This window comes from Trachemys scripta, chromosome 7 (assembly GCF_013100865.1).
Source record: "Trachemys scripta elegans isolate TJP31775 chromosome 7, CAS_Tse_1.0, whole genome shotgun sequence".
Classification (NCBI taxonomy): domain Eukaryota; kingdom Metazoa; phylum Chordata; order Testudines; family Emydidae; genus Trachemys; species Trachemys scripta.
The window spans coordinates 73,875,813-73,890,820 of record NC_048304.1 but is presented as its reverse complement, the minus strand read 5'-3'; the positions used below and the strand labels follow the sequence as shown (position 1 = coordinate 73,890,820).

At 41.0% G+C, this 15,008-nt stretch overlaps 1 protein-coding gene across 25 annotated transcripts in view; it reads left to right on the top strand.

The window, feature by feature from the left end:
- LDB3 (LIM domain binding 3) overlaps window positions 1-15,008 on the top strand; it is a 214,824-nt gene that overhangs the window by 60,567 nt on the left and 139,249 nt on the right. For all 25 annotated transcript variants that reach the window (XM_034777357.1, XM_034777369.1, XM_034777380.1 and 22 more), the window contains one exon: window positions 3,374-3,525. In XM_034777357.1, the coding sequence (XP_034633248.1) occupies window positions 3,374-3,525 (152 nt within the window). The remainder of the gene's footprint in view (window positions 1-3,373; window positions 3,526-15,008) is intronic.

Here is a 15,008-nt window from a genome sequence, read left to right as displayed (position 1 = left end):
TTGGCCAATGTACATGGCAGAGGGGCATTGCTGGCACATGATGGCACATATCACATTGGTAGATGTGCAGGTGAACGAGCCTCTGATAGTGTGGCTGATGTGATTAGGTTCTATGATGGTGTCCCCTGAATAGATATGTGGACAGAGTTGGCAACGGGCTTTGTTGCAAGGATAGGTTCCTAGTTAGTGTTTGTATTGTATGGTGTGTGGTTGCTGGTGAGTATTTGCTTCAGGTTGGAGGCTGTCTGTAAGCAGGGACTGGCCTGTCTCCCAATATCTGTGAGTGAGAATCGTCCTTCAGGATAGGTTGTAGATCCTTGATGATGCGCTGGAGAGGTTTTAGTTGGGGGCTGAAGGTGATGGGCTAGTGGCGTTCTGTTACTTTCTTTGTTGGGCCTATCATATAGTAGGTGACTTCTGGGTATTCTTCTGGCTCTGTCAATCTGTTTCTTCACTTCAGCAGGTGGGTAGTGTAGTTGTAAGAATGCTTGATAGAGATCTTGTAGGTGTTTCTCTCTGTTTGAGGGGTTGGAGCAAATAACCTGCTGGTAATAGCTCACCTTAACTGATCACTCTTCTTACAGTGTGTATGGTAACACCCATTGTTTCATGGTCTCTGGGTGTGTGTGTATATATATATATATATATATATAATCTATCTTCCTACTGTATTTTCCACTGCATGCATCCGATGAGTGGGTTTTAGCCCACGAAAGCTTATGCTCAAATAAATTTGTTAGTCTCTAAGGTGCCACAAGTACTCCTGTTCTTTTTGCGGATACAGATTAACACTGCTGCTAGTCTGAAACCTTTCTATTTTAAGTTATTCTCCCCACCTTCTATTTTATGTCTTATTGTATGTGATGACATATTTTGGGGATTGAGAGGGGAGAGGGTCTTTCAGTAACTGGATTATTTGGAAAGTGAATCTGATAACTGAAATAATTTATTCTTTAAATTTGTGTGTGTGTGTGTGTGCGCGAGTGCATGTAACACAGGTCAGTGAGATACATAGGAAAGCTGAGAATGAGAACAATTCTCTGGTGCTGTTCAATGAATGACAAATTGTAATATGAAATACACTAGATCCTGTGTTTCTTGTATGTCCCTACTTGAGAGGGAGTGGATGATGCATAAAAATTGCAGCATAAAACTTTTTTCCTAGAGATTGACTTTAACTTTTTCCCCCTATTCTATGAAAACAGAAAAGTACAAGAGAGAATGGATGTATATTAATGAAACCTTTAAATCACATGCAGAGAGCTTTAATACATCTTTGGCTATTATTTTTTCATTCAGAGTACACACAGCTAGCCTTAATGGCATTACAAGAATATCTCTGTTAAGGAGCTAAAAAATGTCCTACTCTGGTGTAAGGTTGTCAACCACAATCTTCATGCTGGAATTCTAGGTGATTTATTTTTTAAAGATATGCTGTGCCCAGATAATTGATTGCCTAGAACACAGGGAGTAAGGGACAGATTTTTAAAGTCATTTAGTTTCTAAAAATGAAGAAGTGTGCCTATTGAGATTTTCAAAAGCACCTGGTGACCTGACATTGAAATCAATGGATTCAGGCGCCTAGGTGCTTTTGAAAATCCCACTGCGTATACTGGTCTGCATCTTTCGGCACTTAATTTCCTTTAAACAGCTGTCTCTAAGACCTTGAACTTGATTCAGTATTCTATGGGAAGCCAGAGTAGAGAGCAGAGGACAGGTTTGATGTGCAGTTGGTAGCCTGTGTTGCTGAGGAATTGTGCTGCCGCATTCTGTAGTAGTTGGAGTTTCCTAAGGGCTGATGGTCTCATGCCTAGCGATATTACATTGCTGTAGTCCAGATGGAAAGTACAAAGGTGTGTGTAACTGAGGCCAGGATATTTTCTGCTATGATGAGATGGCGTCTCCTATACAACTGAAGATGGTAGAAATCCAGGGCCGGCTCTAGGCACCAGCAAAACAAGCTGGTGTTTGGAGCGGCACATTTTTAGGGGCGGCATTCTGGCACGGGCCATGCTGCCCCTAAAAATGTGCCCCGGCTGCCCTAACTCACCTCCGCTGCTGCCGCTCGCGCACCGCTGCTCGCCCTCCCTCCCAGGCTCTCAAACCCGGGAGGGAGGGGGAGATCCCGAGCGGCTGCGGCACGCAAAACAGCTGATTCGCGCGCCGCGGCCGCTCGGCATCTCCCCCTCCCTCCTGGGTTTGAGAGCCTGGGAGGGTGGGGGAGACCCTGAGTGGCCGCGGCACACGTGCTGCTTCTCCCTCTCCCTCTCTCCCTCCTAGGCTTCAGAGCCTGGGGGGAGGAGGCAGGGCTGGGGATTTGGGGAAGGGGCAGAGTTGAGGCAAGAAAAAAATGGGGGGGGGCGGCCAAAACTGTTTTCGCTTGGGGCGGCAAAAATCCTTGAGCCGGCCCTGGTAGAAATCTTTAGTTGTAGATGCTGCTATAGGAGAGCTAAGTGTCTGTGAGGAGTCCAAGAGCGTTCCTAAACTATGGATGGAATTGACCAGTTGTGGGTGTGTACCTTCAACCAAAGGGAACTGCTCCACCGTCCCAGTTCAAACCAATAAAATGGATTTTGGGAAAGTTCAATGGTAAGGGAAAGAGTGACAAAAAGTTAATATGTTCTGCACCAGGCATAGCGGTGCTCGATCCTGATTAGGGTCTGTAGGGACTCCCAACTGCAATATAAATGATAATAAATAACCATAAAATTTAAGGCAACCTCGGATGTGAAAATAAATGCACTTTCGAGCAACATGTAGAAACAAATCCAATTCTGATGGTTATTACACAATATGTGAACTTCCTGCACACTCTCTATGCAAGGGAGATGGTAGAACATGCCTTTCAGTGGTGAGAAATACTTTTGAATCTAACTGTGTATTTCTAATGGACTAGATCTTCAGCTGGTGTAAACCAGTGTAGTTCCATAAAGTTTGCTTGGGCAAAATCCAGGTTGATGTTAAAAATATTTTAATTGCTTTAGACAACTTTTTATAAATAACCTGACAGTTATCTGAACCTGTTGAATAACATCCATCTTGGGTTAAATGGGAATTTTCAATATATACAGAAAATGCTGGAAGATCTACTCTCCGTTAATTGAGGGTGATGTTTAGCCCTGTTTAGAGGGGCCAACACAAGTTATATGGACCACTTAAGTCCAAAATAGTGCTTAAGTGAAAAAGACCTTGGGTTGGACTTCTGAAGAATATGAATTTCACCCTGTGTGTCTAGCTTCCATTAGTATCATTATTTGCAGGGATCAAAGAGAGTGAGGAATTAAACCCCTCCCATAACAACTCTGGACTGGACTTGTTCTCTGAAACCATTTCACACAAAGAATAAAGTCTGTTTTTCTTTTCTTCCTCACAGATCACCCCTGGCAGCAAAGCAGCCCAGTCCCACATGAACCAGGGGGACCTTGTGGTAGCCATTGATGGAGTCAACACAGATGGCATGACCCACTTAGAGGCCCAGAACAAGATCAAATCAGCCAGCTACAACCTGAGCCTTACCCTTCAAAAGTATGTTGAGATAAGTTAATACTTGCATGAGCTGCAGAATTATTATGAGAAAGTGGCAGACCAAGGGAGTGATAAACATCAGAGTTTTGCCTGTTAGGTTTTCTTCAAGAATCTGTGAGGATTTGGACATAAGATTGAGGTAAAATTCTGCTCTGATTTACACCATGTGCAACTTTACTGAAATCAGTGGGGTTGCACAGTGTGCTAGTCTGGGTGGAATTTATCCCATTGAATAGAAAATGGGTATGCTAATGCTTCCTTAGCCCCCTAGGAAATTTTTAAAAGCGTCCTGTTCCAAAGCAATTCTGCTTATAATTGATTTTGTTCTTGCTTATTCCCTGGCTGATGTCAAACTATTTTGTTTTTTGACCTCATGAATGTCTGCTGTGGAAATGATTCCCTTATGATTTCAGATGAAGGGCAAGGTGAAAAATCCCACCAGATATTTGCATCAGATCCCTTCAGTGGTGGCTACTAGTGGCCTGATCCTTCTTTCTGTGAGGATGGAGCCTAGCTTCATCTGAGAAAGGTGTGGTCTGAGCACAGGACTGGGAGCCAGTACAATTGCAGGGAGGAGAATCTCCCTCAGAGATGGGGAAGAAGCTTCCTTCCCCTGGAGAGCTCAGAATCACTCTCCTGATTCTTTCTGGCATTGCTTCCTTGCACTGTATAAGAGAGATTTCATTTTTGAGAGCCTTGTTCTAAAATGCAGTAACCTTCTTTGACATTGTGATTAGATTTAATTAGAAAACTTTCTTAATACCTGTGTTAATATTTAAAGCTGTGTAATGATAGGAGGCAAAGTAACTGCTACTTACATTGTATGGCATTTTAGAGAGAATACTTCGTATAAATCACAGGAAGCAATTGTTGGGAAGGCTACGATGTGTAAATCTTAAATGTGTTATGTGCTGAGAACATAACATAGGCTCTGTTGTGCCGTTGCATAGCTGAGCCAGGTAGCCCTAGGAGCAGACTAACTGCTAAGGGACACAGATCCTGGGTTGAGGTTTTGAAAGCAGTGCAGGGGATTCTAATAGATGTGTGGCTAAATTCCCTGAAACTTCTGTTTTTTAAGCAGATGTTTCTGTTAATGCATAAAATAAGTAAATGAAAAGAAAAGGCACTAAGAGTTCCTAATGTATAGAATATGTTTTCGGTTTTCATGTGATGTCAGTTGCTTTTCACAAGTTACATTATATTAAATGTGGACTGGAAAAGAGAGAGTTAAGTTTAATAATGAAAATAGCCTAAGGAAGTCTGAAAAAGGTTGCAGTCCATCTGTCTTAATTAATTTCTCTTCACCCCAAATCTTAATACATCAGGTAGAGGGGCATATAGAGTTATTTCCATCACTCCATGTAATGTGGAGGGGCGTCTCTACAGTAAGCAGGAAGGGGACTCAGCCAAACTTAATAAAGAGCCAGACCAAAGGTCTGATACAAAGCCCACTGAAATTAATGGATTTCCATTAACATCAGTGGGCTTTGGGTCAGGCCTCAAGCCAATAAATTGACAAGACTAATTTTATTTCATCCACAGCCCCTTGGGCTCCCAAACTAATGCTACGCCCTCATAGAATAGATCCAGGAGGGTTTATGTATCTGTACAAGTGAATTCCCACCTGGTCTTCTCCTATACTATACATGTGCAACTGTACAACTTCTAGCACTGCCCACTAAGGGTTTCATTGTGCTGCTGTAGTCAGGGCCGGCTCTGGCTTTTTTGCCGCCAGATGCAAAAAAGCCTCCCGCCACCTCCCCACCCCCCCGGCGGGAAGCGCAGCAGCGGACGGTGGCGAGCCCGCTGGGGCTCCGCTCTCCCCGGCGGCCAGAGCACCGGGAGGAGGGCGGAGAGCCCGGCCTGGGCCCCACTGTCCCCGAGCGGCTGGAGCGCCAGGGGGAAGGCGGCAAGCCTGCTGTGGCTCCGCTCTCCCCGGCAGCCAGAGCACCGGGGGGAGGGCGGAGAGCCCGGCCGGGGCTCTGCTCTCCTCAGCAGCCAGAGCGCCGGGGGGAGGGCGGCGAGCCCAGTCGCGGCCCCGCTCTCGGGCCAGAGCACCGCGCCGCCCCCCTCCAGGTGCCGCCCCAAGCACATGCTTGGTGGGCTGGTGCCTGGAGCCGGCCCTGGCTGTAGTGGATGTGAATGGATTTCACAGAAATTTGTTTTGTGCTTTTTAGAATAGTCTGGATTATTCTTTGCCTTTTGAGGGAAGGGAGAAATCCTTCCAATAAAAAAAGTCTCTTCTACTGGATTCTCATGTTTCTTGCTGAGGGTTTAAATCTCTTGAATAGTAGTCATCTTATTGGGCCTCAAGTTTATTCAGGACAAGCAATGTTTCCTTTTCTTTTTCTTGACATTATTGTGCACATGTATTTTTCCCCCCCAACCACCTGCAGTACTTTTTACCCTACTTTTTAATAGCAGTGAAAAATACAATAAATATTAACCTTTTTAAAAAAATTATTTCACTAGTGTGGAAATGTAACAATATTTTGGTTTCTGCGAAAGGAGTAGATGGTCTCAGACTGCTTCAACGAGTATCCATATCACAAACCCACCAACACAGCTGGCATCTTTGTTGGCAGTCTTAGCAGAAAAAGGATTGAATAGACATGGAAACAATGCTAATGGCTTACAAAAACGATGTAACCAATTTGTTATAAAGGACACAAATGCATCTTAGTTTCATAAGTAGTAAAATAATTTTACAAAAACCTCAGAAAATGGTTGTGAAACATGAACATTGGCAGTATGTGTCCCAATTTAGTATTCTCCATGTATCTTGGATGTGTTGAATGAAAACTATCAATTTGTTGAACACACATAGTGTTCAAAGAGTCTTGTATTCATATATGTGAGCTTGCTCTGCTGTTATTCATGTGGCCATCTTGTTCCTTGTTTGACAGTTCAAGCAACTGTCACTGTATGTTAAAAATATTTGTAAAATCCTGAAAACTTCACATATTTTAGTATAAAATAGATTTGTTTGAAAACTCTTAATAGAACTGTGATGTTCTCAAACCACTATTACTTTATTACTACTTGTTCTGTTTAAAAAAAACAAAGTATGCATTTACTCACAGCTAAAAAAGACCCACTATCATGTGACTCAAATGACCAGTCTCTCACTGTGACTAGTCAGAGCAAACAGTTTCAGAGTACCATATAGGCTGAAATGTGTTTGCATAGATTAATGTATTCATGTTAATCAGATCAGTTTGTGAACAGGAAAGAGCTAACGTTGCAGTGAGTATTTATTAATAATAAAGTCTAGCAGCTTCTATATTCACAACATTTTACCTTTTACAGATGCCCTTGCTCTGAATGATTTTTTTCACTACATTTCCTTTTGTTCTGTTGCCTCTTGATATTGGCCATCAGCGAGAGATGGTGGCTCCTTCTGCCTTGTTAGACCCTTTTAAAAAAAAAAAAAAAAAAAGATGAACAAAGTGTGAAATCAATGCAGACTTTTTATAGTAGAGTCTGGTACCTAAGCAGATTTACAGACACTTATGGATTTGGTATCACCTGGATGTCTAACATAGTGAATGCCAGTGAAAATGAGGTATGGTCTGAGGATAAAACAGGGAAAGAATAAGTTAAATGTTACTTAGACAAATTAGATTGTCTTCAAGTTGCCAGGGCCTGATGAAATACATCCAAGAATACTCAAGGAGCCGACTGATGAGGTATCTGAGCCATTAGCGATTATCTTTGAAAAATCATGGAAGATGGGAGAGATTCCAGTGGACTGGAAAAGGGCAAATATAATGCCAATATATAAAAGGGGAATAAAAGGACAACTCGGGAAATTACAGACAAGTCAGCTTAACATCCAGAATGATAATGGAGCAAATAATTAAGCAATCAATCAACACCTAGAAGATAATAAAGTGATAAGTAACAATCAGCATGGATTTGTCACGAACAAATAGTGTCAAACCAATCCAATAGCTTTCTTTGACAGGGTAACAAACCTTGTGGATGGAGGAAAATGGTAGATGTGGTATATCTTGACTTTAGTAAGGCTTTTATATTGTCTCACATGACTTCTCAAACAAACTAGGGAAATAGATGGAGCTACTAATATAAGGTGGGTGCATAACTGGTTGGAAAACCATTCCTAGAGAGTAGTTATCAATGGTTCACAGTCAAGGTGGAAGGGCATATTGAGTGGGGTCCCCCAGGGATCATTTTTGGGTCCAGTTCTGTTCAATATGTTCATCAGTGATTTAGATAATGGTGTAGAGAGTATACTTCTAAAGTTTGTGGAGGATACCAAGCTGGAAGGGGGTTGCAAGTGCTTTGGAGGATAGGATTAAAATTCAAAATGAACTGGACAAACTGGAGAAATGGTCTGAAGTAAATAGAATGACATTCAATAAGAACAAGGGCAAAGTACTCCACTTAGGAAGGAACAATCAACTTCACACATACAAAATGGGAACTGGCTGCCCAGGAAGTAGTACTGTGGAAAGGCATCTAGGAGTCATAGTGGATCACAAGCTAAATATGAATCAACAGTGTAATGCTTACAAAAAAAGTGAACTTTATTCTGGGCTGTATTAGCAGGAGTGTTGTAAGCAAGACATAAGAGGTAATTCTTCCACTCTACTCCACACTGATTAGGCCTCAACTGGAGTATTGTATCCTTATTCTGGGTGCTACATTTCAGGAAAGAAGCGCACAAATTGGACAAACTCCAGAGAAGAGCAACAAAAATAATTAAACATGACCTATGAGGGAAGATTGAAAAAATTGGGTTTATTTAGTCTGGAGAAGAGAAGACTGAGGGAGGACATAAGAGTTTAAGTACACCTCTACCTTGTTATAACACTGTCCTCGGGAGCCAAAAAATCTTATCATGTTATTATAGGTGAAACCGCATTATATCGAACTTGCTTTGATCCATCGGAGTGTGCAGCCCCCCCCCCCCCCCCCCCCAGGAGCACTGCTTTACCGCATTATATCCAAATTCGTGTTATATGGGGTCGCGTTATATCAAGGTAGCGGTGCACATAAAAGGTTGTTGCAAGGAGGAGCTCTTGGACAGTGTAATGTTTGGTTTCTACCATCCTTCATTCCACTGATCCTGCAAACAGTATTATCCAAATTCACAAAAAGTATTGTTTGGACTCAGAGTTGCTTTCACAAGCTGTACTCCCACCAACCTAATCAAGCTGTGGCTTTTAATAGCTGGGCTAGAGAGAGAGTAGGGTATAGAAAGAGAGTGGTCAAAATGGCTTTCAGTGAAGTGTGGTGCTGATGCTCAATCACTTTTAACTGGAGGCTATTATATGACTCTACTTTCAATGCAGATGGACTGAACTTGCTTTCCTTTTCTTCAAATCTGTTTAAAGTCCCAAATGTCTTCATTCCACATTCTTTCCTGGAAGTGACTATGGTCTCTTCATGACTATACATTTTTGGGATGGGCACTTCATAAAGGAATCCACACCTTTCCAGCTACACCACATCACTGGCCAGGTACATGGCAGAAGATCTCTGTATTCCTCTGATGCATCAACAATGTCTAGGATACATGACTTGATGTGATATGCTATGGCAAATCCTATATCCTCAAAAGTGATTCTCACAGCCAAAGTAATTGCCAAGTGCCCTTCTTTAAGAGAGAAGGGAAAGAGATACTGACTTAGGGGAGAAAAGTGGGAACTATCTCTGAGCAGTGAGAGAAGGCAAAGAGAGTTTCCAACCAAACCAAGAACCAAAAGGGAAAGGAGAAACCCCCTTGCACCTAGTAGCCAGCAAAGTGAGCAGTGTTAATTGAAACGGCTGGATGTTATACCTCCACATAGCCCTCTTCTAGCCATGGCTTGTTTGGAGTGAGGCTAGCTTAGAAAATCTTAGTACTGAGGATATGAAGTGGAAAGCAGGTTTTTCCTCAAGACTTTAAAGAAAGGTGGGAATGGGGATGCATAAAAAAAAATCTGATAGGTACATTAAAGGTAAGAAATCTTGGGAAATTTATTTTTTAAAAGTATTGCTTAAATAGTTTATTTTTCTGTTGCCCTGTATTACAGTAAATGCAGGGGAATGGAGTATCTGTATATGGAATGAGAATATGGTGGGGCTAGCACCCTTTAGGGCTGTCGATGGAAAGGCCGTATCCTTAGATTGAGATTATTTAGGACAGTAGAGCATGGTAGCAACACTGCTCTATAGAGAATAATCCTTAGAAGTGAAATTCCCAAGCTATGCCAGGAAATTAATAGTTTTGTTTTGCTCTTCAAGCACTGTTGATCAAACGGAGCTAGCTTGCTCACTTCCTCTATCTACAATACCAGAGAAGAGAGGAATCTCATTTTTAAGCAATGAGATATGAAATCTAGACATTTTCACTCCCGGATAATTTTTTTTAAATGGCTCTTGGCTCCAAGAGCAGTGACATTTTCTTTTATAGATCTTGGCCCTGAAGGTTTCATGAGCATTGTTTATAACATGGCACCTCAGATGGAGTGTGCTACCGCTTACTTTTATTACCACACTTACAGGCCTGGTGGTTTTTTAGTGTGGGCAGGTGGTTGTTTTTTATTTGATTGTCTAAGAAAATTGTGCATTCTGGAAACAGTTGTGCAGGACATCAAATCAACTGCAAACATCAAGCCTCACACAAACGCACTCCCCTTCTCTTTTTAGATTGCCTGCCTATACCAAGGTGAATCTGAGTTCCTTCTGTCTAAATACACATAAGTGAAATATTTTCTTCAGGTTAGATTAATCCAAGTTGTTGAGTGTTCAGTTATCATAAATACTTTAATAAGGTACTTGTTGTGCCAACCCTGATCAAAGCTCCATTTTGCATCATTCAAGTGGATACTCATGTGCTTCCACAAATATCCCAATAATCTGTGAAGAATATTGGTATATCCAGTCTTTTTCTGGTCTGCGTTTCTCATGACCAGATACTTACTGTAAGAGGCAATTTCTTCAATGTGGCTAGAGCAATGAGATAAAGAAATTACAGGAACACAAAACTCCAATAAATCTGTGGCATACCTAATTATCATCATATTTCATAGGCATTTGTGATGTTATTGGGAAGAAGTTGGACAATTACTTTCTTGGGGAGACTTCTGTGGATTTTCATCCATAGTTTCCTAGCCCTGTGTTCCTGTATCCTAGCAGGGTTAGATGAGGTTTACTTCATGAATCTTCAAAACAGCTTAGAGTCACCATTGTTCTACATACGCCCTTTCCCCCCGGCCCTCCTATCCAGGGAGATCTGTGGGCATAAATGATATTAACAGTGTTGCAGAATTCTCATGGAGGGAATAGGGGGAAAATCACTTTGCTCAACTTTTCTCTTGATAAATGGAAAAAAATCCTAATGCTATTTGCCCTCTCTTGTCTGTGTCCCACCCGACCACTGAGGGATAGAACTTTGCAAGCTGCAATGTGACCTCTTCCAAGGCCTTGCACCACATGCAGCATGCCCATCCTGCCAGCTCGAGCGCCACCTATCCCTGGCCTTTCTGATTGGTACAGGAACACTCAGTTCCCTAATTTTCCTTCCCCCATTCCCTGCATGGAAAGTTAGGCCTCAGCTTCAATTTCTGGCTTCCCATTCTCTCTAGTCTACCATGGAGTTCACAAACACAAGTGCAAATTATGTTACCAAAGTCTGAGAGGGTTTCAGGGAGGCAGGGCATGCAGAGGTGGAAGGACTCGGTCATAGGTGGGACGAGATATGTGTGGGGACTTTCCAAAATAGAGTCCAACCATACCCCAACTTTCCTCCAGTTCAAGAGACAAAAGAAAGATTTTGCCTAGCACTTGAACTCTGCTTTCTCTTGTGATACAGAGAGTCAGGTGTGTGGGGGGGGTGGGGTGGGGGGAGAAGAGAAATAGCTTTTTACATAGTGTATAATTAACCAGTGGAACTCAGTGCTGCAGGTTATTATTGAGGCAAAGGTGTAGTAAGTTCTTAATTTTTTAAAATAAATATGATTAGCTGAATATATTTCTCACACACCTGCACTGGGCTGAACATACAGAACTGAAGTTCAGTGCAAATTCTAATAGGCAGTGGTATGGAATGCTGTAATGGGACTGTAAAGTCCCTAGAGCACTACTAAAAGGACAATGTTACTGTTTCAGTTTTGGTATCCTTGTGGTTTACTTGTGTTTAATTGTCATTAGTATAGTATTGAAAATGATTATCCTGTTCTAACAAATTAAAAAAAAAAAAAGCCCCACAATTTTACAATCAGGCATTTAAAGTACATGATTGTGCCTGACAGCTGCTTCACTGACATACAGCCACAAGCTTATTGCACTGCTATGTGCAAACTATAGATGAAAAACAAACATAGGCAAAAATCTATTTACATTCCATACAAATTGGTTTCTTTCTCAACTCCCAATAAATGCAGTGCATGAAAGTGCAGTATTATCTAAGCACTTCCTGGGGAATCTATACAAGGACTTGGGTCTTCTGACAAGGAATCAGGTCACCATCTTTGGAAAGGATTCACCAAATGCTCAGGTTTAGTTTTGGAAAGTGCAGTAACATGAGAGCACCTTATTCTACTCTCTAGTTCTCAGAATACTTTGTAAAATGTCTGTTTCCTGACTTCCACCAAGTTTTGCTGGAGTTGAGCGAAGGTGATACAACAGTTTCATTGCAGTATATATACTGACACATGCTCCATTTTCCAGTGCTGTGACTAGCTGTTAAATTGAATCTAGACAAATTCAGACTGGAAATAATGTACACATTTTTGACAGTGAGGGTCTTGACTAATTATGCTGGCATACTATATATAAGTATGCATTAAGCACAAATATTATAGCACTTCTATAGTCTAAACTTGCTTATGATTTTTATATAACCCTGCTCACTTCAGCTAAGTATCCAATAACCTCTTGCATTTACTGAAGTTTTTGCTTGAGCAAATAGGGAAGCTGTCAAGATCAAGACAGATGAATGTTTTACTGTAGCAATAGAAAGGGAGTTATTCTTACAGGCCTTTACTGGAATGTTCCAAAGGAAGAGGACAAGACATAGAACAATCCTATGTCTCAGTACAAGTTGGGAAATACCTCCATGGACCAGTACCTAGAATGCTAGTATCCAAAATAGAGTTAAGGAAGGAACAGAACAAGCTAGGGAACTGGGACAAACTGAGGAGTTGGATTTTAGTGATGTGTAAAGAGATGTGTAACTTGTAAAATCATTATATAAATAATACAAGCTTAAATGTGTAAGTGAACATATAGAAGTGGTCTTGTGCAGCATTTATCATATAGAACCTTTTTTCTGTCCTATGTTATTAGCTTTACACAGTAACCCTGACTGCCATTGATTATTTGGTCTCTTGAATATATTTCATAATGACCCAAAGTATGGCCAAGCAACTGAATATACAATTTATTCACAGAATCTGGTAAATTGCTTTTCTCTACTTGAATGAATTGTTTACAACCACAGGGCTTTTTTCCCCTTGTCTAAGCAATGGAAGTCTCCTCTGCTATCCCAGAGTTTATAGTCCCACACTGGCATCAGTGTATTGTAATGGAATATGAAGACATCTGGAATAAATGTTCATTAGTTTAGTCTTTAAGAGTCTGTGGAGAGAACATGAAAGGCCTATAAGCTCTTCAGAGCAGTGAGCTGATTCTGCTATATACTGCTGATGGAGGTTATACTAGAAAACAAATTTCTGTTAGAGATCCATACATAATTCGAGCAGGTTCACCTCTAGCTAGTCATATGGCAAGGAGCACTCAGGAACCAAGCTTTGGTCCATGTCAGGATTCCATTTTTGTGTCTACCCTGAAGTTGAAGAGCCATTTTGGGATATGAATTTGAATATATTCAATATAATAAAAATATATTCCAATATAATAAAAGTAGTGATAAAAGTTAGCACTTCTCATTTTCCTAGTGCATCATAAACATTAATCCTCATAGCTCTCTCAGAGGTGTGAAGTAAGTAGTATTCTCCCCATTTTATGGAGGGGAGAGCAGAGGCAGATTAGTTCAAGGGCATATTTCTCACGGAGAAGTATTGGCAGGCAGGCCACAGCTCTGCTGTGAGATGTCAGTTTGCTTAAGGCCACAGAGGGAGTCACTATCAAAAATGATGTTAGTACTTGAGAGCTTCTGCCCTCTACTCCCATATTCCTACCAAAAGGCTGTGCTTCTTTAGTAGAAGCAAAGAAATTAATGCTAGGGGTGGATCAACAGTTGGGGCAAAAATATGAATCCACTCAAATCTGACATTAAATCTATTGAACTGAACAATCGAGAAATTTGTTCAGCAGTCAGAATCCATCTCTTGGGAGCCCATCCATGGATTAAAAACAGAAGCCCAGAGTTCTACATGTTCATCAGTGACAGAACTCCGTCCTCATCCCTTCCTGGTTCTCACTACCCTCTGACTACCCACCACAATCACCACACTAAGGAAGCTGGATCCCTGGAATCATTGCACTGTTCTGGAATGTGGATGTGATTCCCAAACCCCAAGCCCTTGGAAATATGGAGAATGCTGCAGTAAATTCAGACATGGCAAGTACCTCATGTCACACCACAGTGCATCCTCTGCCACTGGTTGGGGAGCCTCTTCCAGTAATCCATGGCCAGCATGATGGTGGTTCATAAAAGATAGGGGAACAGAAGGATCTTTAGGTCTCTGGCAAGGATGTAGAGGCGGGGGTGGTGGTGGTATCTGAATCTTTGGACAAAGGAATCTAACTTTAATGTCAGTGGGCATGTATCCTATCAGAACATATTACCAGTTCATAAGATATTCATAAAGCGATGATGCCCATATTTCAGCTTAAATTTGGTAGAATATCACTTGTAATGATACATTGATTGTAATCTTTATGGTCTATTGTAGTTCTTAAGAGTTTTATTTAAATCCTCCTAAGTATTAAATATAATTTTGTTTATATAGAAATATGCCATAGGAGATTTGATACATAAGAAAAATTAAATACAAATATTTAAAAAAAAAGTTGCCTTCTCTAGAGCTGTCCACCACAGAGTTCTGTAGAAACTTGTATTTAAACACAAAAATGATGGCCATCAACAAGTTAATAAAATTAAGGAAACTTTGGCTGACTATTGAGGGGAAAATGAGTGAACTGTTATATGTATTAGATACCCCATGGGATGGTCTCTCAGTGGAATTACTTCACTGAAATAATTAAGAACTGGACTGATCAAAACACTGATGAAAATAGATCAATGGAAAATTCTCACATACAGTCTATGTTATCGAGCCTCTTCTGCAGGTAAAGAGAATATTTTCTTCATTTCTGTTTATTCAGCTAGTTCCGTTCACTGACTAGTTCATTCAAGTTAAGAAACTAATTCAGAGTTGAAAAAGCAGGAAAGCTTGTTTTCCTCTTTCAATCTATGAATAAACACTACATCTGAGCAAATGAGATCTGCTAGTTCTAAAATCTCAAAAAAAGACATGATGACCAGAAACAATCTGTTGAATTCATTA